At 41.3% G+C, this 18,266-nt stretch overlaps 1 protein-coding gene across 1 annotated transcript in view; it reads left to right on the forward strand.

Moving 5' to 3' along the window:
* FAM171A1 (family with sequence similarity 171 member A1) overlaps window positions 1-18,266 on the forward strand; it is an 86,669-nt gene that overhangs the window by 32,093 nt on the left and 36,310 nt on the right. The window contains exon 2 of the mRNA XM_058820694.1: window positions 16,956-17,183. Coding sequence (XP_058676677.1) covers window positions 16,956-17,183 — 228 coding nt within the window. The remainder of the gene's footprint in view (window positions 1-16,955; window positions 17,184-18,266) is intronic.

The following is an 18,266-nucleotide window of genomic DNA, read 5'->3' on the forward strand; positions in this document are numbered from 1 at the left end:
GGCAGAAGTGACCCATATGCTGGTGCTGGAGTGGAGCTGCCCTGGTTCTGTCACCTGGCTCCATGACAGCTGTGTGCAGCCCTTGCACTGAAGTCTCTTGGCACACAGCACTCATGTACTTACTCTGCAAATCAAAGGGAGGGGCTTGAAATACGCAACTTCTCTTCCCTCCCTTCCCCCACCCAACACCCCCCATATCCAGGGGGAGATGATACTTCACATACAGAAAGCCCACATGCATAGGAGGATCTTAAACCTGAACATCCAGCTGCTGTAATAAATAAAATGTAGCAAATGAGTGTAAAGAGAAAGGAGAAATGGGAGTCCAAAGGCCAGGGTATTCTGGCCCAAAGCAGATGTTTTCAGTGTCTGGGGTGGATGTGCTGGAAGGGGAGTGAATCTTGGATGATGTCAGTGAAGTGTGTAGCCCAAGGCCGGGGGATGGGAAGCTTCCCCAGCAGAGCTCCTGGCTGCTGGCAGGATCACAGCTGTGTGCTGCCCCTGCTGCCTTCCCCTCCAGCCCAGAGACCCTGGCACATCAGCAGAGTGGAGCGGTGGCTGTTTCAGAGAGCAGGGCCTGTGGCATCATGTAGGTGTTGGTCTTTTACTGCTGCACCAAGGAAAAGCTTTCTCTGGATCTTGCTTTTCTGAACACTTCAGGGTCACTTCTGAGGCCGGTCCAAGTAAGAGCAAATAGCAAGAGTCAGTCAAGAGCTGACAGGAATTACTGGAATGTGATGAGGACTTAAAAAGGAAGGAGAATCTGGTGTTCAGGGAGAAAAACCCATTAATGGGTTTTTTTCTAAACTTCAGGAACATGGAGGGACAACATCTGTGGACCTGTGACTTTTGTGTAAGCATCTCTCCTCACTCTAGTTTCCCTGATGCAGTGAATGGAGACTGTTCCCCTCTTTGCCTGTCCTCCTGTCCCCTCCCATTTTACCCAGGCTGGCAGATGTGCCAGGTAACCAGGCAGGCTCTCAGCTTTGTACCTCTGGTGTCCATTTACTGCTCCTGCCAGCTCAGCCCAAAGGCCTTTCCTTCCCCAAGGATACATTCACTCATCTTTTTTTATCTAATAGAAAGTCCCCCTGAACATGAAACATTTTGTTGATTCTCTGCAAGCTAAAAAACTGCTAGAATAAATGTATTTGTAGGCTTTCATTAAACTCATCAAAAGTTGGGCGCTGCCCTCTCTTCATTATGTTTTCTCTCTGTTATTGTACTACTTTTCTTTCTCTGAGTTCAGAGCTCCTTTTCCTAAATAGAGTCTGTGACTGTTTCCTAAGAGCCCTAAACCAAGAAGTAGCCCCACTGCCATCTTAATAGACTTCCTTTATTATTCACCAGTATTTATTGACCTTTTTGCTTTTATGGATCCTATTTTAAATATATTTTAAAATCCAGTAACAGTAGAAATGGCAGTATAACTCTGGCAAGCCTCATGACTTGCTCTTTTCCAGGTGCCATTTGTGACTCTTGATGTAATCTGTAGGTTCAAGGGCCTTGTATGTAGCCTGGAAAAAGCTGCCATGGTGGGGGGAAAACCAAAACAGACTGGCAGGTCTGCTTGCTTCAAAAGGGAGTAGGTCAAGTCCCATCTGTTACTGTTGCAATTGAGTCATAGGCAAGAGCAATTGGGGCTGCCCACGCAAAATGGCAGCAAGATGTTGCCTTTGTGTGAGCTGGCTGGAACCTGCATCCTCACCCTGGAGGCAGGAGCTCCAGGACTCACCAAGGGGCCTTCTGCCCGCTCTGACCTTCATGATCATATCACGTTTCAGATTTTCAATGTAATTTGCTGCATGCTTTAGGGCTTCTTGTAACTCTGGGTTTGATTGATTTGGCAAAAAGGTTTGGTAACTTCACAACTGAGCTGTTACAGTTGCTGAAATCAGTGTTCCTGCTGTCACTGCAAATGATCTGAAAAGGATGCATATTTTCAGAAGGACACTTTTGGGGAGCAATGTAGCAAGGGTTGTAATGAAGCTGTTGAAAAATGAAACTTGTATTTGAAAAAGTAATTTTAAATTCTCTGTACATTTTGTAAAATGAGCTTCACAAGCCTGTTTTCCTCTGCATGTTGACACAGTCTGATGTGAAACTTGGAAAGGTTTGTCCTATACTGTTGTAGAGAGAGCCAAAGTAAAGTACGTGTGTTTTGTTGTTTTGCTTTTTAAACTCTGGCAGGTATGCTACTTAAATATATTTGCTATCACTGCTACTTAAATAAAATGAAGTTTAAACAAGACATATTGTTCCAGTGTAAATCAATTTATTTCAAGTTATTACAGTTAATTGCATTTAGCACAGCTTTCTCTGTTTTTCTTTTCAAAGAAACATGAGTGATGGAGTGAGTGAGTGATGGAGTCTTGGAACATGAGGACAGCAGGACGAAGGTAGCTAAATATGAAGTAAGGCATTTCACAAGCAGTTCTGAAAATGAATAGCTGAGGGTCTAAATGTATCATCTTAACCAAGTTATTTCAGCAGTAAGTCATCAAGCCAGAGAGGTGGCAGATTTTAAGCCAAGTGAGTGTTCAGCACAAGAGCAGAAAATAGCCCAGACCAGGATTCCTGGGGGAGACCCTCAGGCTTGAGCACATTCTTATGCTGTTCCAGGGACCCAGGCTGGGAAGATGATGTGCAGTGGCTTTGCCTGACAGAGAGGATTCCTGGCTTGGAGTGTAGCTGCCTTTCACAGACCCTTTCTGCACCTGATATAGCCTGGGCAGCAGAAACAGGAGAGCTGCCAAGGTGAAGGCCACATCTGCAGAGTCCAGGCTTTGTTACTGGTAACATAACAGGCAGTTCCCAGGACATTTTGCCAGGAAACCCCTCTGATTTGTGGAAAAGGATAGGCATGGTGCAAAAGTAGCTTATGGCCTGCAGAGCCATCTGCTTCTACCACTCTCTATGCTGACAGCAAGTTTAGCACTGCATCCCTAAGTGGATCATGAAATCTCACCCGTTCTGCTTCACAGTTACCTATTTGATTTTCTAAAAGTCCTTTCTACCAAGGGAATTGGAGCAGTGGTTCTCAAAAACACTTTGGCTGAGAGTCATAGTTAAAAAAAGATTTTAAGAAATTCCACCCACTTCACTGCAGTTTTAGCATGGCAGTAACAAAAATGAGTTTCTAATCCAAACTCCAAGGTAGGCAGCAGTGCTTTATATGTAGAACACTCATTGAAATGAATATGAAATGTATTTTGCCTGGCTTTGGTATTGCAGCTAACATAAGAATTATCATGTTTTAAAGGAGTACTGTACACTATGAGTTGCTTTACTTAGCTCACCTATTATCTTGCTGTTATGTGCTGTTTGAGACCCAGGCATTTTGGGCTCCATGTGAATATAACTACAAAATAATTCCAGCCTAATTTTAATATTCATTTAATGGCTAGAAAGATGAAGTGCAAATATTAATTAGCTGGTAATAATTCCTACTTGCTTCAATTTTTCTTTATTTAGCAACTCAAATGGGAGTATTTGAATGGTCCAAAACTGAAGTTAAAATCCTTCTTGTTCACCTTGAACATCTTAGCATAACCCACCATTTCTGAGAAAAACTTGAGTCTGCAGATAAGCTGTTTAAAATTGCCATTTAAGGCAATTGCATTTTAAATTATTTTTTTTCTCACATATTGCGTCCACATGTGTGTGGGTACAGGACATTAATGTGTCTGTAGAATTTTTTTATAACTAAATAGAACTGTCTCTGTCTTGCTGTGGTATTTGTTGCTGATCCTGTACTAGTGCAGTGGACCCAAAGTCCTTTTGTCTTTATAAACATGTAAGGCAACAGAACTGGTCATTGTCATGCTTGCAGCAGAGCCCTGGTTCCTTCAGGATGGGCGCTGTGGGGTTTCCTACCCTCTGCACCTCCTGTGCTCTTTAAAGGGGTGCCCACTGTGCCTGGCCAGCTGATGGCTGGAGGTCTCCCTTGTGCTGTTAGGGTAGCACAAGGCTGGCTGGGAATTCAGGCTGCCTTTGAGCAGTAATAGCAATCTACTGTCCTTTTTCCTCTTCCCTTCAGTCATTTTGCAACCTCAAGAGAATAACTGACTACTTGTGTTGTTAGACCTGTTCTTGAAATAAATAAATCAGCCTTCCTGTATAACTGTTTGCTGTGAGTGTATATACATACACACATCCTTTGAGTTATGTGGGCTGGGTTTTTATTTTCAGAGTCTTAGTGTGAAGAGGGGCAAAAAATTAAAGAGCAATTTTGATTTAGAACATATGCTCAGTGAAGCGGGAAGAATACCTTACTTTTGTATTGTGGAAAGTTAATTTCCCAAATCTCAGGACATGTTGGAATTATGTGAACTTTAAAATTAAATTTATAGTGATTTAGAGAAGTGAATGTCAAAATAAGACATAACTTGAAGAGACACTGAATATGTTGCTAAAAATTGGTATTTATAGATTTCCTACAGCTGTTAAATTTGAGAAGGAAAGATGAGGAATCTGTGTCTCTATTTTACATGTTCACTAGAAGGTTAGCACTATGCTTTTACTCACTGGAATTGTATTTATGACTAAGTATGGTAGAATATGTTTTAAATTTATTGGACGAGTTCCTTTAAAGTAGTGATTAACTGTTGAATACTGGAATTTTTCTTAGCAGCTCCTTTGTAAATGTGAGAACAGAATAAATTACAGATTAACAAAGAGGACATATCCCTACATGAAATACATGTTTTCTTAATTTCAAGAAAGTATCTGTAAACTTGGTTTTTGAGTGGGTTTCAGGGAAGTGATAATAACTGGTACTGTCAAGGAACCTTCTAAGTCGATGCTGTCATTTTTAGTGTGATTAGATGTACCTTGCGTTTTCAGTTTAACTTAGCATACATGCGTATGTGCATAACATACATCCAGCTTTTATCTGCTAATTATAGAATCTATAAGGTTGGAAAAGTCTTCTAAGATCATCTAGTCCAATCATTAACCAAGCACTGTCATGTTCATCAGAAAACCATGTTCTCAAGTGCTAGCTCTGTATTCATTCTGGGCACAACATACAGTAGAGCACATTTTACTCTTTTACAAGTTGATTATTGGTCTTGTATATCTCCTTTTTCATTTGCATCCCAGCAAATTTCTCAGCACATCCTGGTAATGCAGTGTCTCTGTATACATGTAGCATCTCTATAATTTGGGTATTTAGAAAGGGCTTCCTTCCTGCTTCCTCTAATCATTGTTTGCACACAGTAGATCACTTTCCAGACATACAGCTGTTTGTTTAAACCAATATAATAATAGTTTATAATGCCTGCTTAATGCATAGACTAAGTAGCCTACAAAATATTCATGTTGCTGTCTGTGCCATGGAAGCAGAGCATACCACTGGAATGTTTTCAGTTCTAAATATCTGCTTGTCAGTGGGAAAGTGGCCGTATTTGTCCAGCTGAAGACACCAGCAGCCCTGTGTGATGGTGTTACTCCTAAGTAGATGTGTGTTTTGTAACACAAGTGTAAGAAACAGACGAGGTAAAATGAAAGAATTTGAGAGATTCTTTGCTGAGGGAAAGAGCTTGAGAAGAGTGCTGTTTACAGCTATAAATATCTAGAATGGGCTTATGCCAGAGTAAAAGCAATAAGTCTTTTATATTGTCAAATGGACAAGCTAGTAAATAATTTCAGCATTTGCCAGAATCTTACATGCTCTGACTGGGCTCTTTTTGGTAGGCCATAAGTGTAATATAAAGTTTACTTATTTGAAGATACATTTAACATTATGTGGTATTTTTTGATTTAGCAGAATGATAAAGAATATACCAAAATCACAATGCCAATGTAATTTATACTTTGTTAATATGAAATACATTAACAACAATAATAATTCAGTTGCTACACTAATACGTGGTAAATGTTCTTGGTCTCTGTAATAAGCTCACCATCATGATGCTGGCCATCACCAGCTGCTGAGAAGGAATACATGGGTTGAAAACAGCCCACAGCTATCTCTGATTTTATTTTTTTATGTTGCTAATTGTTCAATTCTTACACACTTTGCTGGTCTGAGCCATGTATTTATGCCTTCCCTGTGCTAGTTTGGGAGACATTCTCAGTTTTTTAATGAACTTGGAGAAATATTTGATCCACTCAGCAGTGGTGTAGTCACTTGATTCACTCAAATGACATAGCTGTTCATCTAACACAAAGGCCACCCTCGGGTGCCATTTGTGTTGAGACACAGTCAGCCCTGTTTGCAGCAGCTGTGGTCAGTCCCAGCCTGCATTATTTCCTGAGCTTCAGGGCACGCAGCCCTTGCCCATCTCTCAGCCTTCCTCTGCCATTTATTGGCCAGTCACAGCATTTTACATCAAGATTGATCTATAAATAGAACAGATAATTCAGTGATCTGTTTGATCAGCTGTGATTCACTGGTTTTTAGCATTTTGATTTGTGAACCCTAGGAGTCCTTCAGCAGAGTGTTGTCCCTTTCATACATCCCCTTAGATAGGCAGTTTATATATACTACCTAAACAAACAAGCTATCCCAAGTTACTTTCACCCATTGCCAAAGCCTGGTTTGTGTGGATCTCCAAACCTTCATTTCTAGCTACAGTGGTAATCATGTATTTATGATAAGCAGCTCTGGAAATCAGAGCTGCCAGGAGACCAAGAAATATGGAGGTATTCTCCAGTGCTCTTCCCATCTTGGAAGGCAAAAGAAGGTGTGTGAGCAGCATGTCAAACCCTCATTGTCATATTGTGGTTTTTATATACAGTGAGTCTAAGAAAGATGAATGTTGCCAGTGTAGCTGTACCTTTCCATTATGATTGTGAATTTGTGGAAGAGCCAATAACTTCTGATCTACATAATTGACTTCCAGTGTAGGGGAATAGAAAGTAATTTTTCAAAATTCACAGTTTCAATCTGATTAGAATTATTTTTCTCATGAAATCATAATGGCCCTTAAAAATAATCCCCTGCCAAGAATTTAGATCACCCTGGCTATTACAGTAATTTAAACTGATGTAGCTTTTGGTTGCTGAGTCAGTTATGTATGCTCTGCATATATATGCAGTCATCATAGCTGAAGTATAGGCAGTACAGCAGCCTGGTTCAAAAATATTAATTGAAAAATTAATTGACTTGGATCAGAAGGCTTCTTCTATGTGCCTGAGATTGGATCAAGGAGAAAACAAAGTGTAGTGATGAATGACCATGTATTAAGGTGGGGTTGCTTTACAGTGTTAGGATAAAGGGAACTGTAACAGGTCCTATTTTGTTTAAAGTTTTTCTTGATTATCTAGAAGAAGACCTAGATCACAGGTTAATTAAATGTTTAAGCTATTCTAAATGAGGAAATAGAAATATTATTTTGAACAGAAAATTCTCAAAAGCTTGGAAATAATTAATTTTGGAGGATAGGAAAATTTCAATATAGGCAAGTTGGGTGGCATTTAATGCTGGTGCTATTGTGAGAGAAGTCACAGGAAGTGCCATGTAGAGATGTTAATAAAAGGAAGCTTTTTAGGGTTGGGAGGAAACAACAGTAACCTCCTCCATCCACCCAGTTGCAAATACCAACTGATTGTAGAGGTTTTTGGGTGTTCAAGAGCTGTTGTAAACACTCTGTCAGGCCTGTGCAAAAGTCCATACTGCTTCATACCAGCCCTTTCCTGGCATTGTTTAAAGCATCCTGTAGTTATAGTGCCAGGAGATTTTACTGCTGTGGTGCCAGTATGCAGCAGTAGAGTTTGGGAAGTTACTGGAGAATCAGTATGGGATTTGGAATTAATGCAGAATAAAGATTTGCTACAACTGTACATGCCAAATATTGACCTTAAGCTTGCCTAGGTCAGGAGATGAGCAGGTACCCTTCCAAAGGGGGGCAGCAGAGCTGACTGAAATGCCTGTGAACCAGCAGGGGTGGTCCCAGATCCTTTCTTTTCCTCTGCCAGTGTTTGCCTTGGCCACCACTCTCCACCCCCACACCTGCCTGTTCTGCTGATTTTGGCACGTGGGGCTGCTTTGCTTCAGCAGTTCAGTCTGATAACCTGGCATTGAGCCACTGGGTTTGTTAGGCTGGTGCACTGCTGGGTTAGTAAATGCAACCAAAGCTGCAGCAGCTCCAAGGAGAAGCAGGGTAGCCCAAGAGAAGGAGCAAGAGTCCACAGCCAGGCCAAAGAGGTGGGGAGGGAAGGGATGCTCCTGGTTTTCCTGTGGAGTAGCTGAACAATAGAGTAGTGCTGCACTCCTCATGACTCTGCAGAGCTCTCTGCTGAGGCTGGCTGGGTTGGAGGATTGAGATGGTTACCATGTGCAGCTTCACCTACAATTTCATTTTCCTGTGTGCCAGCTGGGGATAACCTCTTCAAGGAATGAAGTGATTATAAATCGACTGTCGAGTTATTTGAAGGAAGGGTATGTGCAAGTGCCTGGGTAAAGTTTCAGCGCAATAGTTTACCTCTCTCTGTGCATGAGCTTATATCAGTGGATTACTGAGATGAAAGTGGAAGTTTGCACTGCAGGCTGCAATGGGAATGTAGAGAGGCCCTTGAGATGGATTTGTTTGAATTGTTACAGTGGTTTGTTTAAAAACAAACAACCCAAGTAAAAATAGCCTCTTCCAAAGTGATATCTAGCTTTGCTTTCACAACAGGCTTTGAAAATTAGAGATTAAACCTAAGATTAAAGCTGCTTGAAAATTAGGGGAAAACAAGTGCATGTCTCCCCACTGCCCCATTGAACATACATTGGATTGCTTGAACATAGAATACATCTGCTTTAAACTGCTGTCATCAGATGCATACTTTTATTAATAGATTTAGGATAAAGTTGTTCTGCGAAAATGTAACACATGCCTTTGTGGCTCAGCAAATGCAAGCTTTCCCTTTCTGCCCTCCCCCAAACTAGACTGATGGTGCAGTAGGTATAAAGTTAAAACCCCAAGTGGCTGAGCTCAGTGTGGTGTTATCCTCGGAGATGATGTCACAAAATCAGCTGGGGTCTTGAGTCAGGGGAGAACTCTAATGCTGAGCAACTGGAAAATATCAGTGCACTAACTTCTCATTTCATATTCATCCCCAAACAGTTTCAAAGAACTCTATTACAAAAAAAAAAAAAAAGGTGGGTTTAAGTAGGGATTACTTTTTCCTGTCTTGTAAAGAATACATTATGCGTGTGGCAAACTAGAGCTTTGAAACTCAACTTCCATCTGCGCTCCATGACAGTATTTTATTTAATTCCATGTCTAAGAGACAAGGTTTGGAAATGAAATTAGTTTGTGTCATGCACAGTTCCTGTAGAGATCAAAGGCAGACCTGTTAATGCAACTATTGCTATTCATGAGTTTCATAGCCGTGTGAGTTTCAAGTTAATTATAAATGCTTGTTTAATCACTTAACAATAGGATATCGGAGTCTCATCTGGGCATTATGCATATGGCTCCCACTTTTTTAATTAAAGCAAATTCCTACCTTTTTTCCCAAGAAATTAATTTTGGTGGTAATGCTCTAGGCTCTAGCAGGTCAGACTATGCAAATCTTCTTTTACATGTTGGACTATTGCATGATGGATGTCTTTATTTTGTTATCCTGTAACTGCCCCTCCCTCCCCTTTGAATACAGGGGTTGTAGAGCAGCCTGGTTTTCATTGTACGTGGCATAAATTGCTCTAGTTCATACAGTAGAATTCTTTTTGTGACATTTTACTAAAAATTGTGTGCATTATCCCTAGGACATAATGCATTGTGAGATTAATGTATTTATCATTTTAGTTTATGATCACTTTGTTTAATGGGTTTTAAACCTGAAGAGGTAAGTAGGGCACCTGTCTGACCTTCATATCACAGACAATTGTGCTGTATTTGAAAACTGAGGATTAAGACTAATTATTTTAGTTAAGATAAACAATTTCAATCCCCTGGAAATTAAATTCTTGTGCACTAGGGGAACCAGCCACAGTGCCAGCAATGCCTGAGGCACTTGGAGCAGCAAGGATTGTTAGATGAGAAATGCGGATGAATCAACTTGAGCTGCAGAGAAGGGTGGAAAAGCCTCAAGTGCTACCCGGGTGTAGCTTCCTCCCCAATCCTGGATCCTGATTGTCCTCAGAGATGAGGTGAGCAGAATGCTCTGATCAGGACCAATGTGGGGGCTTCTCTATATTAGCCGAGTGTAATGTGCAGTTCTCATTGCACTCTGCTGTTTCTGAGGAAGAGCAAGAGAGAGGAATAACAGAAAAACTCAGAAATCCATCAGTTGTGCATTTGAGGAAGAAAGTTCCTTCTTGGCTTCTGAGGTGTGGGGTTAATTACAGACATCACACTGCAAGTATCCAGTGTGTGGAGAACCCTACTGATAGTCATCCCCTGGACCTCTAAAGTACAAAGTGTTCAGCAAATTCAGATTGCAGTGCTAAAAAGCACCACAACCAACCACTTGGGCTGGCTTCATGAGTGTTCTAGAATCAAACATGAATTCTCTTAACTTTTAACATTGATTGTAAGCCTTAATTAAACACCTAGGACTAAAATTACAGCTGTTAACCCAAATTTTTTCTCACAGCCTGAGTCTACTATCCAGTAAGCTGTTCTTTTGTTGCCAAGAAATGACACCTGAATTTGCTTAGGTTCAGTGTACAGCTGTTGGCTGTCTCTGTCAGCAAGACTAAAGGTCCTCAGCTGACTTGATCTTCTGCAGTTTAATTGTTATGCATGGTGATCCAGCCTTCTCTTGCAGGAAGAGTAGGTCATGCTCCTCAGATGGCCAGTCCCAAGGCTGCTTCACTGTCCCCTGGGTTTTTATGTGTCTCTTCTCTGAACCCCTCTGCTTTCTAAATCCCTTCTGAATCTGGGTCTGAGAACCAAGATTTGTTGTGTAGTCTTACTGGATTTCTGACTAGTGTAGTAAGGAACTTCTTTCTTGGTGCCAGGGACTGCAGCAGCCTTGGTCTCATTCTCCAGTCACTGAACAGGCACGGAGCAGACCCTCCTGTGTCCCATCCTCTGCATGGTTGGGTTCCCTGGGAACCAGTGCTGGACACTCAGCCCAGCTGAAACCTGACCTGTGGTGGAGGGGAGAGCTGTGTAGCACTATTGATTTTCCTGTAATGAGGGCCAGAGCCAGTTCTGAGTAGAGGATGTCATCATCTTCACTCCAAATCTTGTTCAAGCACGTGTAGTTTGCTATTTGAGAGGCTACTTGAGAACTTTCTTTAGCTGACAACATCAGTGAAGATCAGAATCTATTTACTTCTTGAGGGATGTTACATTCATGTTTCCTTTTCTTCTGTTACATTCATGTTTCCTTTTCTTCATACAAACTTACTCTGCTGCTGTTTTGAAGTGTGATTGTCAGTAGAGCCTTCTTGATGTAGCCCATTAGGAAGATACAATATGTAAATGCTAGAGTTGGCATCTGTGGCTAAAGCACAGGGAACACTCCTTTTCTAGGAAAATGTTTTCCCTTAGATAAATGAAAATCCTATTGTTTGGCTGAGGATTGACCTCACACATGGGCAAAAGGTTAAGAGACAGAAAGGCTTATCCATTTGGCACGTAGGATTCAAAGCCAGGCATGTTGCCAGTAAGCTCAATCAGAGCAGAGGATACAATTTTACATAAAAGTTCATAATGGCTTTTTTTAAATGAGCAGGAAGCTTTCTTTTTCTAATCAAAACCTAGATAATTTAAATATCTCTTTCTTTGGTAATATCCAGACATTGTCCATGGATAAGGGACCCCCAAAGGAAAAGCTAAGTGATCACAGCTGCCTGTGTCAGCCTGCTCCCAAAAGAGATCATCTGGCCAGCACACATCAGTGGGAGTCTGCCTGACAGAGGGGTGTGTGCACAGAAACCAAATTGCAGGCTTGGGATCTAAATAGGATTGTGATCTTTGATTTTCGATCTGTGTCATAACTTTTCTCTGTTTATTCCAATATGTGGAATCTGACAGTTTGCCTTTGCTCAGGTCACTCAGGATTTTATTTTCTGTGTTATGTTACTGACTTGAAGAGAAAAAAAAAAACAAACAACCAAACCCAACAAACAAAGCCCCAAACCACCTAAAACCAGTGCTTTTCATTTTTCGAGAGTTTAGTTACAGAAGACAGCAATGATGACAGCCATTCCCAAAAAGGAAATCATTCCCAAACTGAGAGTTCACAGCAATGTAAAGAGCAGTTGTGAGTATAAGAAGGGGTTACAAGTGAAGAAATGTTTTTTTTAAGGTTAATTGTATTTCAGGAGAGGCAGTAGGGTTCATAGAGCAGATGGCACAGGAAGGATTGCTCAGAGAAAGTTTAAACTTAGTAAAATCTCAAAAATCAGATTAAGAAGACAGATGGGATTCTGGATTGGAATGCTACCATTTAGGGATTTTTTGGTCTTTTTTTTCACTTTCCCAAATTATAACCTTGGAAATGCTGGAGTTTTTAATACAGCTTACAATAAATTTAGTACTACAAAACTGGGAGGGTGCTGCACTTCAGCAGCTGTTTTCACAATAACTAGTGATTTTGGTTTGCACTCATTTGAAGAACAAGTAGGAGGTTTAGTGTTTAAAAGAAGACAAAGGACTGTAAGAGAAGAGATTTACACTAGACTTGCTTGAGCATACCTATACATCAGCCTTGATATTTTTGTGGAATTTACCCCTGCATTTGCTGGTTTTATTTTCTCTTTTCATACTTACCTTCTTTTCCCACTTAGCTTTAGGATTCTTGAAGCAGAGTTGAAGGGTTGCACTATTTAACATCTGCAAGTGGGCCATTCCTACCTGCACTTATAGACAGGGAGACACAGCTTTTTTTGCCCTTACAGAAAGGGTGTTTTTACCTGTGGTTTATCTCCTGGAAATGACAGTTATCCTAAGTGGTTCTTGTTTTGGACTTGAATTTTTTTCTCAAAGAATATAATGGCAGGACACAGACGAGTGGTGCAGACAAGTGACTCTGGCTCTGTGCCTGTGCCCACCAGTGCTAGCAGCCAACAGGGAAGTACATGCCAGACATATGAGGTCTGAAAGAGACACGTTCACACCACAGCAGCCAGGAGCCAGGTGCATCAGACAGGGCTATGGCTCAAGCATAGCCTGTCCTGACTGTGGCTGGCTTGTCTGGGGAAGTGAGAGAGACCACAGCTGCCCTGGGTCTGTCACCTCAGCCATCTCTGCTTTGCTCTTAAATGAGGAAGCATCAGCACTCTTCACCTTTATGTCCCATTCCTCCTGGACCTCACTAGAAGCACAGAACAAAATTCCTCCAGAACTCAGCAAACACTTCTACTGTACATACAATAGTCTGAGAATGAAGCAGGCTTGGCTTCCCTCATCTTTTGCAGTGCTTTCAGTTCCCTGCCTTCGTCTGCAACTGTGCCTCTTCTCTGAGTTCATGTGTCTTTAATTCTGTGTGAGGTCTTTGCTGTTGTAGGCTGCAGAACTCAGGAATAAGGTACCTGCTTTATACCCACTGATTGCTAAGAGTTCCAGCTAAAAAGTTTGCCAGATATTTTAAATACTCTATTCATTAGTTTAAAGTCTTCTAAACTGCTTTTAATTGATTTCATCCAGTATACCTACTCTTTCAGTCTAAGACTTCCCTATCAATTAGAGATCAGCCTGATCTTGGGTCACTTGTCCTTACTCTGCTGTCTTATTTCCCGTCTCCAGTTCCCCTGATCCTCAAGAAGTGCCTGAATATATTCTAGCAATTCTGAAACTTACTGTCTCTTTTTATAGGTTGTTCTCATCACGTCACTGTTTGAGAGGATGTTTTCTACAACAATATCTTTGCAGTTTTAAGCTTTTAATCATTCAGTTGCTGTGGAAATTACAGTGATAACGTAGCTTTAGTGTTCGTGACTTCACTGCTGCATTAGATAAGAAAAAGGAGCTGTCATGTGGGAGAAGGCTCTGACTTAAGCAAGTTGTACACATTTCACATGTTTGTCAGGGAAGATAACACATGAAAAGGAATTAGGATTGTTCAGGCTGCTAGGGTTTTCTCTATCTGCTCAGGAGAAAACATGTTAAATATCAAAAAGGAGAAAACAAGCCCAGTGTCTGATCTAGGGACTGTGTGGTTTGGAACAGCAGTTCCAGTCTGCTGCCTTTCAGGACATCAGTATTCTGTCTTGGGTGATTGCCTTTGTCATTTCTGTTCAGAAGAAGGATTTTGGAAGCCCCTGTCCTTCCTTATCAGAAAGAGAGAGGGATGCAGAAAGAGAGAAGTATGCAGACAGAAGCCCATACATAGCTATGGAGTGGGAGATAAAGACATTTCCTATTGGAGATACTCATGGCTAGTTCTGTGATTTGGGAAGAGAAAGATGGATTTGTGAATACAGGAAATATTTTTTTTTCTTGTGATCAATTTTAGTAGTAGTCTCTCTTGTAGAATTTTGAATGTATATACGGAATTAAATTGATATGATCCTTCTATTGTTTTCTTACCCTCTTCCTTAATTAGTATTTAATATTCCAGAGCTCCCTGGTTCCTTATATGTGGTTGTTTTTAGAGAAGGCTGAACTACCATGTTACTGAAATTGCTAACAGCGATGTCCAGCTTGTCCTGTTCTCTTGCTTTTTCTTTAATGCACCACCCATTGAGGTTATTCTTAACCTCATCAATTCTTGCATTCTTTGCTAGGAAATTCAAAGTGGGAAGTGCTAAGAGTGCAGCTATCTGGCTTTGGATCTAAGCATATCCCTCCACTTTGAAAATTAAAACTTACACTGTTTGTTGTCCTCATGTTTGTAAATACATGAATATATATTTTTCCTTCATTGATTAATGGGGCTGCCTTTCACATACACAAGATTTCACAAGTGGCTTGGTAGTCAAGGGAAGGTTTCTAAGGAGGCACTCTGTACTGGACACCAGAGTATGTGGACACTGCTTTTCAATGCACGTTGCTTCCATTGACTACTAAATGCAAAACTGGGAAGAAGTCCAGAATCTTTAATAGCTGGAATATATTTCATGCTGATCCCATCTAAATTGGCATCCTCCATTGCCAAGTTCTAAAGCAATGGCTGCGATGATGATGAACTTCTCTAATGGGGTTTTTGTTCAGGGCTGCTTGATATTGGTCTTTTCAGTACTGTAGGATTCAGAGAGAAGGTCTCTGCCTATGAAAGGGCCCAAAATATTGATCTTTCTGGCTGAAATGCCCTTAGAGCAGATGTGCTGATACTTTTGTATTAGGTCCTCATGTCCTTTTAAACTTTTAGGTTGTTACAGTGTGTTTCTCCCCATACTGGGTTGTGTCATCTCGCTATTGAAACTCACCACAAGGATTTCGTTAAATTCTGTGTTTTCTTCTTGGTGTCATGTCTGGTTGACTCAGGGCTTTAACCAAAATAAGTTCTTATAAGGCATTTGTAATAGGACAGAACTGTGCCACCAGTACTGTTCTGTAGAAATCAGTGTAATGTTTTTGAATGTATATGAACAGGAAGTCATGCCCTCTTTCCTGGGCATCCCATGCGGAAACATTTACACATGGAGTGGGAGGAGAGGATCTTGCTTGTGAGAGGCTGAAGCTTCCTGACACAAAAAGGGAGTTTGCAAAATACCATCTACTACGTTAAGGAATGGAGTAAGCTGAGGTAGGGAACTTTGTGTAAGAACAACAGAATCTCCGGATATTGGGATGGGAATGAGAGAAAGGGGAGAGTTGGAGAGAAAAGAGAGAGGGATATAAAAGTTCATATAAAAGGAAGAGGCAAGTGGAAGTGAAAAGAACCCAAGGAATGTCTTGGTGGAGGCATTGCTGTCTTGGACCCAGCATTGCTGGGTCTTTTTAACACAGCATTGGATTTAAGTCATGGTTATTGCAGAAAGGCAACAGCTGCTGCTTTAGTGCATGAGGCAATAGAACTATTGTAGGCACAGAAGAATAATCATAGATACAGAAGAATGCCTTCCAGAGGGACTGTCTTGCACAAGCCACTCCATTTTATGTAACAAAAGCCTGGTGACACAATGCATGGTTTAGTCATAGGAGTGCCCAGAGTGGACAAATATTGTACATCTGGAAACATTTAAACTAGTAATTATTTTCTGGAAAAATGGCAAATTACTCAAGAAAAATATAGTCCATTGTGTTGGCTTCGGCCTGTATATCTGCAGGATGTATGATTCTCCTGACTGCCTAATCATCACTTTGCTTCTCACCATTACTGTGTGGGGACAGGTGATACAGTAGTGTCAGGGCTGCTGCTGTCACTGCCAGCACTCTGCATCCCACCTGGGTGTCCTGTGCTTTGAGGACATGGACATGATCCTGTGGGACTTCTCCACCTTGGTTAGACATCACCAGGAAAGTCCTGTGCCAGCTGGGGCAATCTCTCTCACCAGAGCTGAAAATATCCAACTGTAGCACAGCCTGCTCTATTGCCCACTTTCTCCCTGGGCTTCTGTCACAGCAGATTTCCTCCATTCCATTGCTACACAGAGAGAATTGCTTTGGGAAGGAGTGAGGAGCAAACCCCACTGGCAGCATTTCCCTCTCCCCTCTGCTGCTGGAGAGGACTGGCTGGAGCAGAGGCATGGCAAGGCAGGGAGCAGAGTTTCCATGCCCTGCTGTCCGTGACTAACAGAGGATGTTTGATAGCACACATTTAGAATTGCCACAGTACAGCAGAACTCTTTGATTGACGTGCTGCCCCTCAAAGGGAGCGTTGCCTGCCCTGGAGATGTGCTGCCCAGCTGCATGGGGGTCACACGTGGAGATAGATACCTCCACAGTTGAAATTAGTTGTTGGGCAATAATTCAGGACCTGGTCTGGCTTGTAGCAGACTCTGCAGTGTCTCTGAAGAGTGACTGCCTGAGATGGAGAGCTTCAGGCCAGTATAAGAAGTCATACATGGCACCAAAATGTCAGAGCTGGTGTCTTTTCAGTCACTGGTGTGTCAGCATGCTCTAACTGCTGCATCCCACAGAAGCTCTTCAGACAATAATCACTGTGCTTGTTTGTCATTACAGAAGTAACGCTGAAGGTCCATGTAAGCGATGCCAGCACCCATCAGCCAGTAACTGAAGCCTTCATTGAGATTTTTACCAACCAGATCTCCATTGCATCTGGAACCTCAGGAGCAGATGGCACTGCCTTCCTCAAGTTTCAGTATAAGTTGGGCAATCAGCTGATAGTGACTGCTAGTAAACATGCATATGTGCCAAATTCTGCACCATGGAAACCTGTAAGATTGCCTGGTAAGAGATCTTTATTTTTCTTCTGAGGTAAGATATTGAATCTAAAGGAAGCTACACAGTTTTGTATGATGTGTTTTAATGCTTGAGATCCTGGGTGGGAAGAGAAGTTTCTGCACATTTCAAAAATAGTAACATTTCTTTCTCAATTAAACTGCAGCATCAAGGCTGAGTGGAGATTCACTCTTCTTCTTAAGGTCCTTAATACAGTGCTACATCAGTTTTCAAACACCTGTTGGTGCTCCTACAGCTCCATATGAAATAGAAATCTATTCAAGATCTTTTTCTTTATGGGAACTCTGTTTCCAAGAACCTGTTTCAGCCATTGTGGTGTATTCTTGCTTCTCTTCCTAGGTGTAGCAACAACTGTTGCACCATAGGCTGCATTGTACAAAAATGTCCTGTCTTTTAGTTCTTAGCCATGTCAATAAAATGGTTTCAATCTGCAGCTATGTTATCCACATGTAAGGATTTTTACTAACTTAATTAGCATGGCTTTGCTTCTTCCACAGGCAAACAAGTATAACAATAATACCTACATGTTAATTTTTATCAGAATGCCTCAGAACCTTATATTAGTTATATAAAAGGAAGAATTGAGTCATGAAGCCTATTTGTGACTGCTAAAAAGAACAGATTGAGGGTGGCTTTCAAACCTTGAGATGAAAATCATATCCCAAGTTTCATCTGCCTTTCTTGTAATCCTCAGCTACAATTAGGGTCCATGTAATTCGGGAATGGTCCCAGGCTTGTATTATACCCAAATCACACCTAAATAACACACACCTCAGGTTTGATAATTAGCCTGGGCCAAAGCCACGGGAGGTTTTAAGGGCACTAATATTTAAATAGTGTATGTGTTCCCAGGGCAGTGTTGAATTCCATGCCTTGGCTCCATTTTATTTATTAATATCAACATAGCCAGAAGGGTTGCGTGACTTGCTGCAAGGTCAAGTAGCAAAATGTATTTTCAGAAGGGGAAAGGAACATGAATCTCTTCAAACCCAGAATTATGCTTTAGGCATTTCAATGTGCTCTTATCTGCTTTCACTTGCTTCAGATAAGAGAGGAATGCCTTCTTCCACG

This window comes from Ammospiza caudacuta, chromosome 1 (assembly GCF_027887145.1).
Source record: "Ammospiza caudacuta isolate bAmmCau1 chromosome 1, bAmmCau1.pri, whole genome shotgun sequence".
Lineage (NCBI taxonomy): Eukaryota > Metazoa > Chordata > Aves > Passeriformes > Passerellidae > Ammospiza > Ammospiza caudacuta.